This window comes from Cygnus olor, chromosome 1 (assembly GCF_009769625.2).
Source record: "Cygnus olor isolate bCygOlo1 chromosome 1, bCygOlo1.pri.v2, whole genome shotgun sequence".
Taxonomy (NCBI): domain Eukaryota; kingdom Metazoa; phylum Chordata; class Aves; order Anseriformes; family Anatidae; genus Cygnus; species Cygnus olor.
In genome coordinates this window covers 118,586,816-118,602,452 of record NC_049169.1, presented here as the reverse complement: position 1 = coordinate 118,602,452, position 15,637 = coordinate 118,586,816, and the positions used below count along the sequence as shown (strand labels likewise).

The window sequence follows — 15,637 nt, the reverse complement described above, 5'->3', positions numbered from 1 at the left end:
TGTTGTGCTCAAGCTATGTATTTGCTCTCGCAGTTTACTTTTGCAAACTAAATATGACTAATATCCTTTAAGAGTAGCATTTTGGTGAGATTTTTTATAGTAGACATAAATTATCATTTAATTATTTATTTGTGGTGTTTCTTCTTTTGAACTTTCCTTCTGTTTTTTCTTACACTGTATGTTGCATGTAACTGCTTTTTTGTCTGCACCAACTTTTTTTAGATATTGTTAGGGAAGGAAAAAGGTAATGTAGAGCTGTGTAGTTTTTTGAAGTATTGAAAAAATACAAGACAGCTTTCATTCTGAAAATTGACAGTTTTAGTTTGTTTTAATATTAAATTAAGAAAATAATATCGGATGTGGAAGAAACTGTGGTTATGCATATTGTAGCTATACTACAGCCGAGAGTCTCCATCTTTACCGTGCGGTTTGCAGGCAGGTATTTCTATTCCTGACTTGCTGCAGATATTCTGCCTCCAGCACACTTAACTGCTCAGATTGCTTCGATACTTTTCATACGTACTACAACTGTATAATCCTCATTATGTAACTGCTTTTAATAACTGGTAAAAACTATTGATGCATCAGAAGAAAAAAAAAAAAGCATTGTCAGAGACCTAGTATGCTTTTTATTTTAGATCTTTTAGCAAAGTTTAGAACTTGCATTGAAGACATTAGTTTCTTAAATAGGTTTATGGACTGTTAGGTGCAAGACTTCTCTGCTTTTCTTACAACACTTATATTTTAATTTCAGTCAAACTCAACGAAGTCCCCATGTGTTTTACCGACATGACTTAATCAATCAACTTCAGCACAATCATGCCCTAGTTACATTGGTTGCAGAAAATCTCTCTGCCTATATGGAAAGCATGAGGCAGTATGCTAAAGGTAAGTTATTAAATAAAAATTGGCCTCATAAACAGTGTGTAAAAACTCCAGTTGAAAATGGAGTTGAAAGCCAGTTCTCATAATGAAATAACTGTTATTGTTTGTTCACTCAATTTTAGAGCATTTGTGGGTTTGATAGCCTTTGTGGTGTCAGACTGGGCAAGAAAAGCTTAAAATGCAAATGGTTTGTTGGTTCATGATTGAAAACATGGTGGTCTACAGCACGATATGGGGAAGTGACTGCACTTTGTTTATCTGTGGGTTGATAAGCATCATCTTGCCCTACTTAGATTAGGGTGGTGGTTTTTGTGGAAAGTCCTAATAATAATCTTGGATATTGTCCCACTCCTAGTTTTGAATTTTTGTAGGGTCCTTTGAGAAGTGTTTTAGTCAATTCTGTTTGAAGCCATTGTTTGGAAATTGTCAGGGAGAAGGACTTAAGACCACAGTGATACCATTTTATTTTATTTTTACCGTGCAGTTCTGTTTCTGTTTAGCTGCTTTCTCACTGTGTTTGTTACCAGCAATACTTTGGCAGCATATTGTGTTAGTATTTATAAATTTCAGTTTAAACTCAGCCCTGCACTGATGAGTTTACATTCTTATCCTTGAAGGAAGCTAGCTTTCTAGCTACTGAAGTAGGAGTAGGGAATTGAAGGAGAATGTTGGACAATGACTGTCCCTGTAACACTGGACCAACAGTACTCTATGTATTGAACTAAGCCAGCAAAACTGAGAGGAGGAAACCCCCACACATGTACTTTATTGACTGCAACCAGGGACCATTCTACCCTATGCATACATATGCGTACCCTACATAGCATCCTACCAACCTGTTAGTTACATCTCAAAAATGGCACTACAATATGTAGGAATTCAATTCTGACTGTTTGGAGAGAACAGGATATGTGCATTTTGTAAAGTCTGTCTGTGTGGGGTTGTGTCTTCCTATGCTTAGGTAAGTTGCCTACAGACCTTTAATTCTGTAATTCTTTTAATCTTGGAGTACTTGATACAGATACCTAAAATGTTCTTTGAAATCTTGTTTTAATAGTGGTGCAATGTGAAAATGATAGTTTCATCCTGGTGTAGGTTAATGAGTACTACATTTAAGCTAAATCTGCATACCATAGCTATATTTTTGTTATTCAGAGGTACATGGGAGAGTTTACCCTAATCTAAGTGTTTTCATTAATGATAACATTGTACTAATTAATATTAAAATGGTACTAGATGGTTTGTTGTGTTCTCAAGCAATAGTGTCTTAAGTTTAGTCTTGTCTGGGAAGGTAGAATAGTGTGTGTTTTACTTCATCTAACTTCTATAAGCTATTGGAGTGCTGTTTAACTTTGCAAAAGTGATGCAAAAACACAATTCCATTTATAGTGAGCCTTGCATCTTAACTCTATGGATAGCTCTCTTTTTCTTGGACTTCGGCCAGTGATGAAAATCTGGGGTTTGGCCTCAGGGTTTTGAAGGAAACATAATCAGCAACTATATTCTAATGCATTTGTGTTTGTACAAAAATAGCCTACACATGCTATTCATATATGAACTGTTATTCATTAATTTCAATTAATTTTTAACTCAGAAGCCAAAAAGTCATTTTTGACAATATTTACCTATCAAATTGTCAATGACTTTAGCCCAAAAATTAGGCTAATGTCTTGCATGTTTTTTTTCTTAAGCAAAAAACTGCATCCCATTCCCCTATTCTTTCCAGCTCCCCCTACACACACACGCACAATGACTCAATAAAGCAGTAATACAAACATTTTCGGCACAGTAGAAATTAAAAATTTGCAAAGAGGATAACTTTAATCTACTCAGTGATTAAACTGTGCTTTCTTGAAATGAAGCTGCTTCAAAATTTCTTACCATTTGTATAAGAGTGCAAAAGCAAAGGAACACTAGTGCAGCTTTTTTTTTCTTCCTGGATACTTTGTCTGCCCTTAAATATGTATTACACCATCTACTAATCTTCTAGTTACTATACTGAGACAGTATTACACAATTCCTACCTATACAACTTACTTCAGGTTTTGTAGAATAAGTAGAGCAGAATACAGAGAAAACAGCATCAAGTTTGCACTCCTCTCAATATTTCCACGCCTTCCTGGAGGAGGAGAGAAGATAACAGGGGAGGGACGGGAATGAAAGAAAGGAGAAGGAAGTTTATCATGATTGTACAGACAGACGGTAAGAATTGGACAGCTGTAGAATCAAACCAAGTTGGTGAAAGTGAATGAGACAGGGGGAGAAGATTAAAGGCAAAAACCCAGACAGCCCAGGACAGAGAAATGTCATATTAAAAAAAAAAAAGTCCTGTTGCCCACAGATCTTTTTGATTAACTCCAAAATCACTATGTATTTTGTGATTTTTTTGTCTTGAACTTGCAATATTTTTATTTTCTGAAGGAAAAGGCTACTATAACTGTATTCTGTGAAGAAGTGAACAGATGATTCTATTCTGTTATTCATTAGTGTGTCATGGGATAGTGGAATTGAGTACACCCTCAGTAAGTTCATGGATAACACCAAGCTGAGCAGTGCAGTTGATAAGATAGTAAGGAATGCCATCCAGAGGGACCTGGATAGGCTTTAGAAGTGGGCCCACATGAACCTCATCAAGTTCAACAGGGCCAAGCGCAAGGACCTGCACCTGGGACAGGGCAACCCCTGCTCTCCATACAGACTGGGGGATGAGTGGTTTGAGAGCAGCCCTGCAGAGAAGGACCTGGGGATACTCACAGATGAAAAACTGGACGTGAGCCAGCAGTGCCTGCTTGCAGCCCAGAAAGCCAACCGTATCCTGGGTCACATTAAAAGAAGCGTGGCCAGCAGGCCGAGGGAGGTGATTTTTCGATTGAGGGAGGAGTGTAGGTAGCAATAAGACAAGGGGTAATGGTTTTAAACTGAAAGAGGGTAGATTTAGATTTGATGTTAGGAAGAAATTCTTCGCTATGAGTGTGGTGAGGTACTGGAACAGGTTGTCCAGAGCAGCTGTGGATGCCCCATCCCTGGAAGTGTTCAAGGCCAGGTTGGATGGGGCTTTGGGCAACCTGCTCTAGTAAGAGGTGTCTTTGCTTGTGGCAGGGGGTTGGACTAGGTCATCTTTAAAGGTCCCTTTCAACCCAAAACCATTCTGTGTTTCTATGATTCTATGGTTTTCTATCATATCTCCTTTTATATTTTTGCCTTTTTAAGGTTAAAGAAGAACCTAATACATGTTTCAGAATTCTCCTGATTACTGACACTCTCTTTACTTTCTATTGAACTCACTTCCCCCCTATTCTTCAGAGTCCTCTGTGAGATGAGGTGACTGGTATTGCATTGTAATATTGAAAGAGGGTAGTTTTTTTAAAGTAACTATATATTATTTTTATATGTCTGTCCTTATTCCGTCTCCTTTTAATGTAGATATTTTCAGTTCTTCCTTTGCACTGGTTAATAATGTCTTTGTGTGTATTTTAGCAATACTGTTCAGATCTTGAGTTGATATGAATGGTAGAGTATCCTTAATTCTAAGTACTTGAAATTTTTGTCCCTAACTTTGCAAACACCAGACTTGACACAGTGTAATTTATTGACTACAGTAGGTTAGATTTTCTTAATTTTACAGTTCTCTTAGGTTTCTTGATTGTTTCTTGATTTCTTTTGCTGTTCAGCTCTCATCATCTTTGCAGATCATGTTTCAGTCCGTTAAGTTCTAGACATAGTGTAGAAGTCTAAGGTGTAAAGCTTGCCACCTGTATTTTTTTCTCCTTTCTGCTGCTTTTTTGTTCAGTGATAAGTTGTATCTTAGCTCATAGTTCTATCTTTTTGACTATTGATCAAAAATCTTTTCAAATCTTGAATGGATTGATAGCCAGTTCTCCTTCATCTTCTGTTTCCTAATAAAATTAAAAAATCCAAATCTATTAATGTAATTATTTAGAGAAATTTTGCCATATAATCTCCTATATGTGTTTATCATTAATTATACATAAATTTTCAACCAGTTTTTGATCTGTAGTTTCTCTGGTCATTCCTTTGGTTCCTTTATGTACAAAAAAAAAAATTTGAAGGTTATGGTTGGGCTTGCTGTGAGGTGCACAGTGTAGAAAGTGAATGGGAGAGATACAGAAAGTAGTTGAGATAGAGAATAGACTGAATTTTTGTAGTTCAGCATTTTTCAGAATTCTTAAGTACTCTCATATTGGCTTTGGACAACTGACTGATCTTTAATAATTGAATTCTTCTATCACTGTCATTCTTGGTACTTGTGTTTGTGAATTAATCTATATCCACACACACACAAAAAAAAGCCCAGACAGTTGGCCTCCATCCCCAAATAAAAATAAAATAACCACCAAAAAACTACCCGACTAAGAAGCTGACTAGTTATATTTTCTCTGCAATTTACTTACCTGCTGTCATAGTTTCCTCTGCTGGTCCCACAGCTTATTCTTTAAGTTTCCTACATCTAATACTTAAGTATTTTTGGGTTTGCTAATTTTATATACTTTCTTAAGGAATCTCTTTGTAATTGCCCATTTATGCTGACTTCATTAGGATTAAGATTTAAATTTCTGAAGGATTTCTGGTGGCTATGTCTCCACTTTTCTAGAAATTATCAATTAACTATTAGTCTTCTGATTTGCCTTTTATAAAAATTTGTAAACTAATGTACTTTTAGCCTATTGTATGTAGAGTGCAGTATTTATGACAATTATTTTCCCTTAATTTTGAAACACTGTTGGTGGACTTCAGTTGTTAGACTTGTATCAAGAAAGGAAATAAATACAATAGGAAATACTGATTTATTTTTCAGTTCTGAAGATCAGTTTTATCATGAGTGGACGCTATTGTGATACAGTCTCCCACAACTGGGTCATCTTAGCTGAAAGTAATCTATATAACTCTTGCAAATAAGTAATACAGTAATAATTAGTTTATAATGGAGCTGTAATGCGACGCATGTCACAATGAAATACTTCCTATTAGTACATGTCAAGTACCAGAGTCCTGCTTATAATAAAAATACATAACAAAGAAGTGTTTCCTGTTGTGAAGAATTCCAAAATGCACCAAGGTCCAATGATGCCTAATTTATTGCTAGCAATCGTTATTTTAATTGCTGAACAAAAGGAATATTTTTCTGAATTTGAATTGATTTAATGGTTTTGAAAATCCTTCCTCTGAAGGAGGTTACTTTTGTATACAGTAGTGTTTCAACAATAAATCCAGATGAGGATCCTCAAGCTCTGGAAATAAAATTAGTTCTTGATGTAGCTGTTTTCTTCTGTTTTCACAAGGAATTAAAGAAGAACATTACAGTAACAAGTTATTTGAGAGACACCTAGATTGTGTCTTTTGGGGGGAGATGTTAGAAACCAAAACAACGTGTTAGTGTGAAGCAAACAATAGTTTGCTATCAGTATTATGCATAGATTTGACAAATTGTAGATAAAAGTTTGATTTATTGCCTTATTTTTATATTGCACAACATTTGCTGTTTCAAGCTTGTCAGTATTACAGGAGTTTGTTTTTATACTTGCAAGCTTGCAGTAAGCTTGTCATATACTTTCTTCCTCTCTGTGTTATCATGTATATCGCTACTTAGAAAGGTGTTAAGGAGCTGGAGTTGTGGGTTCCTCTGGGGAGAAAAAACCCTAAAAATGTAAAAAACAAGTTATGGAGATGATGTTTTGTAATGAAATTAGAGCATCCTTAGGAAAAAAAAACACTGGATAATCTGAGTGATATGCTTGATATGCTTTTATTTTAACTGACTTACTTCCCAAAGAAAATGCTTTTAACTGAGGAAGAATTAATTTGAATAAGTAGAATGAAGTTTCTTGATTATTCTGTAATAGTTTCATTATACTGAATGATGAGCACACGTATCTGTACATAAGTATTCGTTGATGTGATAAGAGCCCTCAGCAATCTTTGCCTATACCCATTTTAATTTAGAATGTAGTATTAACTGTTAGGAGGCTGCTGAAAGTGATTTTCATAATCCTTCCTGAAAATTTATTGTCCCTTGGTATTAATTATATTTTGGCTATCAAGTTTTCAAATACATCCTGTCCTTTACAGTTAGCATGTCTTCTCAGCATGTATTGTCTAATAAAACTTTTTATATTTACAGAGCATGGTGAGTATGATCCACAAACTGTAAGACCAGGAAGCAGATACAGTCATGTGCAAGAAGTACAAGAGCGACTTAATTTCTTACGGTTAGTTTTGACTTGATTGTTTTTTTTTACTTCTGTAGAAATATCTTAAATACTTGAAAGAAAAAAAGTCATGCTAGCTGCTTTTCTTGTTTAGCTTTAAGCTGTTGTATTAACTTCTTTCAAAACTCAGATGCAAAAATGCACCAAGTGGGTGGGTTTTGTTTGTTTTTTTTTTTGTTTTTCCAGAAAGTTTCTATGCTAGTATAGGAATAATCAGTTGAAGTTCATTAGCATCTTTGTAATCCATAACTGTGATTCTGCCCTAAGATATCTATGGGTTTTTTCTGTCTGTGTGCAGAACCCTACTGACTTGAATACAATATGCATGAGGATACAGCTACACGCGTATTAGGATAACGTAGCTGAAATTTTGAAATACTCCAAGTAAAGATATGCCCACGTGTCCTTACTTGTAGTACCATGCCAAATCTAAGTCCACGTTCATAAATAGATATGTACTGGTGTCATACACTGGTAGTAGGTTGTCAGCCTTAGAAAGAGGTTGGAAAAAAAAAAAAACGGGATGACTTTTTAATACTAGCTGTTTGAATAAAATAAAAAAGCAAAGGATCTCTGCTCACGACAGAGCTGCAGTATGTTGATGCTATTCAGGTTCACACACAGCTTTTTCTTGCTTGGTTTTAACTTTTTTTAGACTAGTAAAAATATTTTTAAGAACTTTCATTATCCTTCGTTTTCCTTGAAACATTCTTAGTGTTAACCTTCATAATTAAAGTTTTTAATAGTTCTTTCATAATAATTTACCACAAGTCAAAAACTTACAACTAGATTTTTTTCTTTTTATTTTTGACTTACACTTCTATTCTATAAAATCAATCCCTTATTTTGTGGTCTTGCTAAAGCATAATTGTGAATGACTGCAGAAGTGATTTAATCTCTTATGTTGTGACCTGACTTCAAAATGAATTGTTTACCTTAGGAGATGCGCATTTATATATATTATGTATACAGTGCTTGGTATTTTAGTGTAACACATCTTTTGCCTAATTTTATTTCTTTCTTGTTTGAAATATAATGTTCTGACAGCTGCAAACTTTTACCAGGAAATCATGGGGCTAACTATGAGAGGACTGATAATGTAAATACAGTTTTCAGGATTGTACTTAGATGATTGGGTGTGTTTGTGGGTGTGTGTATATATACATATATAAAATGCATATTCAATTTTTTGCTTGTATTTCTTGCTGAATTGTAACAGTAGATGTCAACTAGACAGTGCTGTTAATTGTCTCTTTGTTTTGCTCAAGATTTTTATTGAAGGATGGTCAGCTGTGGCTGTGTGCCCCTCAGGCGAAGCAAATATGGAAGTGTTTAGCTGAAAATGCGGTTTATCTTTGTGATCGCGAAGCCTGTTTTAAATGGTATTCCAAACTAATGGGGGATGAACCAGACTTAGACCCTGACATTAATAAGGACTTCTTTGAAAATAATGTGCTTCAGCTGGATCCTTCCCTATTAACAGAAAATGGAATGAAATGTTTTGAACGTTTCTTCAAAGCTGTGAACTGTCGAGAAGGGAAGCTAGTAGCAAAGAGACGAGCCTATATGATGGATGATCTGGAATTAATAGGATTAGACTACCTTTGGAGGGTAAGTTAATGGGAGGAAATAGCTGAAAGGTTAACTATTAAGTCCTTCTCAATCTTTTTCTTTAAATATTTTAAGAATGTGTAATTTATTACTTATAGACTAGAATTAGAAAAAGCTTCCTTTTCTATTTAAGTACATAGGCATTGACTCCGCTGTCTTTCCAGCAGGTAAGTTGGTAGTTTTGCAGACTGGTCTGCGGACTTGAGAATTTAATGGGAATTTATTTGAAACATCAAGTATATTTATGTGTGCATATGAGAATAAAAATTTGTCTGCATTGTTTAGGAAGAATCATTCATAGTGTATCGTCTGTAGGTCTTTCTCTCTCCCTGTGTACACACACAATTCATTTTATGGACTTCATAAGCTACTCATGTTATTCCTTCCAGTATGGTAAACTGGAGTGATTCCAGATTAGACCAAGTGATGACTGGTTTGATTCTTCTTGTATCCACAGCCTTTAGCCTAAACGTGGTTATAGCTTTTCAATGGAAGCATTATAGCTTCTTTGTAAAAGCATTCTGAAGCTTGCCAAATCCAGTAGTGAAAAACATCAGTATCCAATTTAATACTTTAGTTTTTCAGTCTTTCTAGTTTTGAAGAGCTGCGTAGAACCCACAGTAGCACTCTGTGGCATGGTTGTTGTGACTTTTTTCGACAACATGCTGTGTGTAAAGCAGGAGTCTTCAGTAGTTTTGGTTGTGGCTTGTTGATGGGGTAGGTGTTTTAATCATCATGGTAACAGTTAAAACCAAAGTAGATTGGGATTTTTATACAAGTAAGTTTTCACGCAGTGGTTGAGTACAAAGTGCCCACGCAATGCTAGACACAATGCTAGTGTATGTTAGTTGTGGGAATCAACTTAATTGGATTTGCCCTGCCGTTTGGCAGCATGACAACTCGTGACATATCAGCCCAGTATCCTGCAGAGGTTGCCTGTAGGGTCTGCTTTCAGTGTCCATGAAGATGTGGTAGATATTAATGGAAATCTAGATTATCAGAAAAATAACTCATTCCCCTATACCTCTCCCACCCAGCCCTGGTCATTTAAAATACTTGAAAATTCTGGTTTTAGATCTTTAATATGGATTGTTTAAGCATCTCAAAGGTACATGTTTTATAATGCTGTTCTTAATATCGTAGTTCAAATGCCCAGATACCCTAAAGGAATACTAACACAGAGTTTGCAAGTTTGGTATGTCTAGCTCGTTCAAGAATACAATCAAGAATGCATTCAAGAATACAGTCAAATATATGTTACTTGAAGACAGACTTGAATGCTAATATTTTAACAAATTGTCTTATTTTCTTACATAAAAATGGAAATGTAATGTGAAGGTGAATATATAAACACTATTTTCATTCCGTTTATAAAACATCAGCTTTTTTCTAGCTCTAAACTGCCTTTAAATACTTAATTTTTAATTGTGACTCTTACGCAATTAACTAGTATAATTTGTATTGGTTGTATGTAACTAAGCATTTTTGCTACTTCCACTTTATAAATTAGACTTATTATTGTGCCAAGATACTTGTATGTAGTTGTTTTTAAATTTTATACCATAAAGTTATAATGCGTTCTAATACATTTTTTGTTTGTTTTTTAATTACACAAGGTTGTGATTCAGGGAAATGATGACATCGCAAACAGAGCAATAGATCTTCTTAAAGAGATCTATACTAATCTTGGCCCAAGGTTACAAGTTAATCAGGTAAAAATAACAAATTATAATGTGATAAAAAAACAGTAGTAAAATTCAGTTCAGTGTTATTTTGATACTTGAAAGCATTGAAATTGGGGGCGGTTTCCTTGTTAAAGAGTATACTTCTGAGTCCAGCTGTCAGATGTGGAATTAAGAGTATTTTCTGATATGTATGGGCTGAGCTCTCATAAATCTTTTGCATTCAGTTGATCTGTTGTATTTGCTCTTTCTACTCGCAAAACAGCTCATATCATGTACTTAAGAAAACCGTCTGTTGAACTTGCAGTTGTGGTACTTGCACCAGTATGGCTGGATCTGTTGAGTGTTGTCACAAGCTAATGTAATATTTTTTGTCTTGTCCCTTATAAAGGATCACAATGTTCTGTATAATTGTCAGGCTGAACTCTAGCAAATCAGATATTTTCTCCCTACATTAATTTTTGCAGGGAGATGCACTTTAGTGAATAGAGAGAGCAGATAATGAGTTTCTGAAAGGTCAGGGGAAGTAAACTGTTGGGATTTCTGAAATTTGGGGATGGAATATTGTCCTCCAGACAATCTCCAGTTGATATCTTGCCAGTTTTATTTCTTAAGACTCTCATTTTCTTAGTTATTTAAAAAAAAAAAAAATTATTTTTATAGACTTCCAAACTGCCAGTTTGGTAGATAGATCACAGCTGCAGTAGGTGGTACACTTACAGCCATGCAAGCTACATCTTGCTGTTGTGGCTGGACTCAGTAAGCATGCATAGATCTGTTTTGCAAGTGGTTACATCTGACACTTCCAGGAAGTGTTAGATTTGCTTAACATACGTGCAAGTATTGGGCTTCAGTGTGCTGGTAGTTCCTCTGCTTCTGAGTTACTATCAAGAAAAGTGGCTAGTGGGTTGGGTATCTTGCCATAGAATAAAGACCACCTGGTTCCACCCCCGTGCTGTGGGCAGGGACACCTCCCACCAGACCAGGTTGCCCAACGCCCCATCCAGCCTGGCCTCGAGCACTTTCAGGGATGGGGCATTCCTTCTATCTGATCTAAATCTACCCTCTTTCTGTTTAAAGCCATTACCCCTTGTCCTATCGCTACACTCCCTGACCCAAGAGTCCCTCCTCAGCTTTCCTGTAGGTCCCCTTTAGGTACTGGAAGGGTACTATAAGTCTCCCTGGAGCCTTCTCTTCTCTGGACTGAACAACCTCAGCTCCCTCAGCCTGTCTTCGTAGGAGAGGTGCTCCAGACTTTTGATCATCCTCGTGGTCCTCCTGTAGCTATGACTTAATATAGTCCGCAGTGGAAGCATTTTCTTATACCTGGAGACTTCAGACTTTTTACAATGATACTATAGGTTGTATGTCAGTCTAGGTCAGGCACAAGGTGATGCTAGGAATCAGGCAGAAGGAAGAGATGTGCTGCAGCTGCCGCTATACTTACTGTAGCTTGAAGTCCATTTACGCAGAAAAATAGGCTGTTTGGAACTAGGTTGTGAGATTTAAAAAATAAATAAAAATCTGGTGTTCTCTAGCGCTGTGTTCACTCTTAGTGTAAAGAAAGTTAACCTATCCTGGATTGTCAGCTTGGGATTCTTTAATTAAGTCTGAGTTACTGAATAAGAGGAAGTCCAATTCAGAATTCTCTGTGCAAGCTTCCACTTTTTCTATTGAAGTGCAGGTTTATGCTCTATAGTTACAGCTACTGATGACCTGTGCAAGGTTTTTGAAGTGCATGCTAAATTAGAGCTCATCTGCTATGCAAGCTTATTCTAACACGGAATAAAACTGTTTTATAGAGCAACTTACCTGTTTTTTATTTCTACCATTTGATTATGAATGTTGTTATTTAGCATTTGTTGTAAATACGCCAATTTTTTAATGTAAATAGGTAGTGATTCATGAAGACTTCATTCAGTCCTGTTTTGATCGTCTCAAAGCCTCCTATGATACATTATGTGTGTTGGATGGAGATAAAGACAGTATTAATTGTGCAAGACAAGAAGCAATACGAATGGTCAGAGTGTTGACTGTTTTAAGAGAGTATATAAATGAATGTGACAGTGATTACCATGAAGAGAGAACTATCCTACCTATGTCAAGGTATGTGTGAAAATGCACCGTTACGATTTTAATTTCTGTTAACTAAAGTATTATTAACATCCTGGATTTCATATTGTGAAGGGTTTCTGTTCATAGATTGTATTTATGGAATTTCAAAATTCTGTTTTCCCTGTATCTGTCTTATCCCTGTATTCTCTGATCTGTAGTTTTAACATTTTTTTTTTTGAAGGAACAGGCATTCTGCTGTACACGAAAGGGAGAAGAGACCTGAGAATAACCTTGTTTCTGGTCTTTTGCTCTAGAACGGGCACTGTGTACCTTGTGGCTAGGTTATTTTGGATGTATTTCCTTTTTTCAAATAGTTACTTAAAAGTAATACCATTCTTTACATTAGCATGGGCAAATCCTCTTTGTTTTTCATAGTCCTTTCATACTAAAAACATGTTGCCAATGTGTGCCTTATTCCTCAGGAGTTGTTTAGAGATGCTGATCTTACTTGGCAAGCTTAAATTTAGTACTATCTCTAAATGAAATATTCTTTACGTTCCCCATAAAAAGGGGAAGAGGAGAAATGACACTTCAAAGTGCATTTATTTTCTGTATACCTTCACTCTTCTGTTTGTAATGTTAAGCCTTGGGTAAAAACTTCAATTCTAGCTGCTCCTTCTTTAACTCTGTCTTCAGTACAAAGAAAAGGGAAGCACTTAAATCCAATGTTGTGTAGATTTTTTCATAAAGAAAATAATTTATCTCATCAGAGAGGAAAGCAGAAGAGAAGAAAACTATCTGTTGCAGTGTTAGTAGCTGCTACATGTGGGGAGAAATTCCCAAAAAGAAATAAGGAATATACTGAGTATATGGATTTATGATGCAGTTAATGTATATTTTTAGTAATGACTGGGGGTTGCTGCCCCCTTCTTATATTAAATGCACTCTTTGTCAAGAAAACTGAGGAGTTTCTGTTTCTTCATGATGTGGCAGTAATTGTAGTGCTCCTACAGCATTTTTATTCTATATATCGATTGCAAGTGCATCTTGTTTATGTGGGCACTTAGTTATTTAGACTTTCTCACAGGTGTTGTTAGCAAGAAGCTTTTATGAGGATTTTTTGCCTTGTTTTGTTGTATGGGATTAGTTTGTTGGGGTTATCTAGGCACACCTTTCCTAGTAGGTGCCCTGCCAATGTGCAAAGTGTAGTCACTGCTAGTGTGAAAATGTTTCTTCCTGTTTTGTTTTTTTTTTTTTTTTACTTTGTTTTAATTTTCAATAGCATTGGGATTTTAAAAGTGGAATTCTAATATAAAACTTTTAGCAGCTTTTAACAGAAGGCATTGGTGACCTGATGGCTTTTTCTTATCATGGTATATTTTTAAACTGTGTTATGTTACTAAAAGAGCAAAACATAGTTGCCAGTTTGATTGAGCTTTATTTCCTTTTGATCAGAAAATTACAAGCAAGAGAAATGATCTAAAACTTTATAAAAGACTTCTTACAGTTCTGTTAGTGTTTATAACCTGACTGTAAAGTTGACTGTTTTAATGCAGTTGTGCAGCTCTTGAAATTTACTGTGTATGTTTAGTTTACATGATTGCTGGTGCCTTCACAAAATAATCTTATGCTGGAGTATACCACCATATGTAAAGATTTGATGAAATACAAAATAACAGCAGGAAAAATTAACGTATTTCATGAGGGCAAAAGAAACTTTATCTGGTTTGTTTATTTTCAGAGCTTTCCGTGGTAAACATATCACACTGGTAGTTCGTTTTCCAAATCAAGGCCGACAGGTAGAAGATTTGGATATCTGGTCTCACACAAATGACACAATTGGCCAAGTACGACGTTGTATTCTCAATCGTATTAAAGCCAACAGTGCACACACAAAAGTAGAACTGTTCATTGGTGGTGAGCTAGTGGATCCTGCAGATGATAGAAAATTAATTGGCCAATTGAATCTCAAAGATAAAACGGTAAGTGTTGCACATTGATTATTTATTTTGCTTGTCTTTTGTAAATACTTAAAAATACCAGTAATGGAGATCACTTATTCTTTTGAAGCGGTTCCCTTCCTCCTTGTAATGTGCCACTAACATTCTATCAGATGTTTATTTAGTAAAGAATCTTCATTTTTGTGTAATCTTAATAAAACTGTGATTATGTTTTGCAGCTAATTACAGCTAAGCTCACACAGATAAATTCTAATATGCCTTCAAGTCCTGATAGTTCTTCTGACTCTTCAACTGGTTCTCCGGGCAACCATGGCAATCACTACAGTGATGGTCCAAACCCAGAGGTTGAAAGCTGTTTGCCTGGAGTGGTAAGCATGTACTGAAATGATAGTTCAGAAACATTTCTCCTATACTTTGTCTTTAACCAATTATTTTTATGTGTTTTTGTTCGTTTTTAATTTGCTTGTTTCAAGATCATGTCACTGCATCCTCGATACATTTCTTTCCTTTGGCAAGTTGCAGACTTGGGCAGTAGCCTAAATATGCCACCTCTTAGAGATGGAGCACGTGTTCTTATGAAGCTCATGCCACCAGGTAAAACTGAATTTCATCCTGTTTTGTCTTGGTAACTATATTTCTCACTTGTTACATAAAAATGTAATCAGGGAAACGTTTTTGCTTCCTGCTAATTTATTGGTATTGTAATTCATGACTGTTACACTAATTAGGGTTGTAAGTGTACTTGCCAAATCAGTTATTTCTTGCCTGTCATATAAATGTACATAGTTTGTAATTGATGCTGGGATTCAGTCCCACAGTGCAGTTCGGTGCAGTGAAAATAAAGAGAAGCATATTTTGAAGTGATTTTGTGGCACTATTTTAGCAGGATCGTGTTTGTACTGACAGAAATAAACAATGCACAACACTTCATAGTCTGATGTCTGTCAGTCACATTGGTAATTGTGAATGGTATTGGGTTGTTCTGAAGTAGCTGTATTACAAAATGTTTATACATTGTGTTTTTATTGCAGATAACACTACGGTTGAGAAACTAAGAGCTATTTGTTTAGATCATGCAAAACTTGGGGAAAGCAGCCTTAGTCCATCCCTTGACTCTCTATTCTTTGGTCCTTCTGCCTCACAAGTGCTATATCTAACAGAGGTTTGTGATGCTTTGCCTTTTCTTTGAAAAATAAAAATCTTCAACTCTTTTTTT

At 35.6% G+C, this 15,637-nt stretch overlaps 1 protein-coding gene across 2 annotated transcripts in view; it reads left to right on the top strand.

Annotated features, from left to right (window-relative positions):
- The window catches only part of USP9X (ubiquitin specific peptidase 9 X-linked), a 102,477-nt gene that overhangs the window by 49,862 nt on the left and 36,978 nt on the right, over positions 1 to 15,637 (top strand). For both annotated transcript variants that reach the window (XM_040530497.1, XM_040530487.1), the window contains exons 14-22: positions 755 to 888; positions 7,025 to 7,112; positions 8,381 to 8,723; positions 10,340 to 10,435; positions 12,300 to 12,511; positions 14,202 to 14,442; positions 14,640 to 14,789; positions 14,895 to 15,015; positions 15,453 to 15,583. In XM_040530497.1, coding sequence (XP_040386431.1) covers positions 755 to 888; positions 7,025 to 7,112; positions 8,381 to 8,723; positions 10,340 to 10,435; positions 12,300 to 12,511; positions 14,202 to 14,442; positions 14,640 to 14,789; positions 14,895 to 15,015; positions 15,453 to 15,583 — 1,516 coding nt within the window. The remainder of the gene's footprint in view (positions 1 to 754; positions 889 to 7,024; positions 7,113 to 8,380; positions 8,724 to 10,339; positions 10,436 to 12,299; positions 12,512 to 14,201; positions 14,443 to 14,639; positions 14,790 to 14,894; positions 15,016 to 15,452; positions 15,584 to 15,637) is intronic.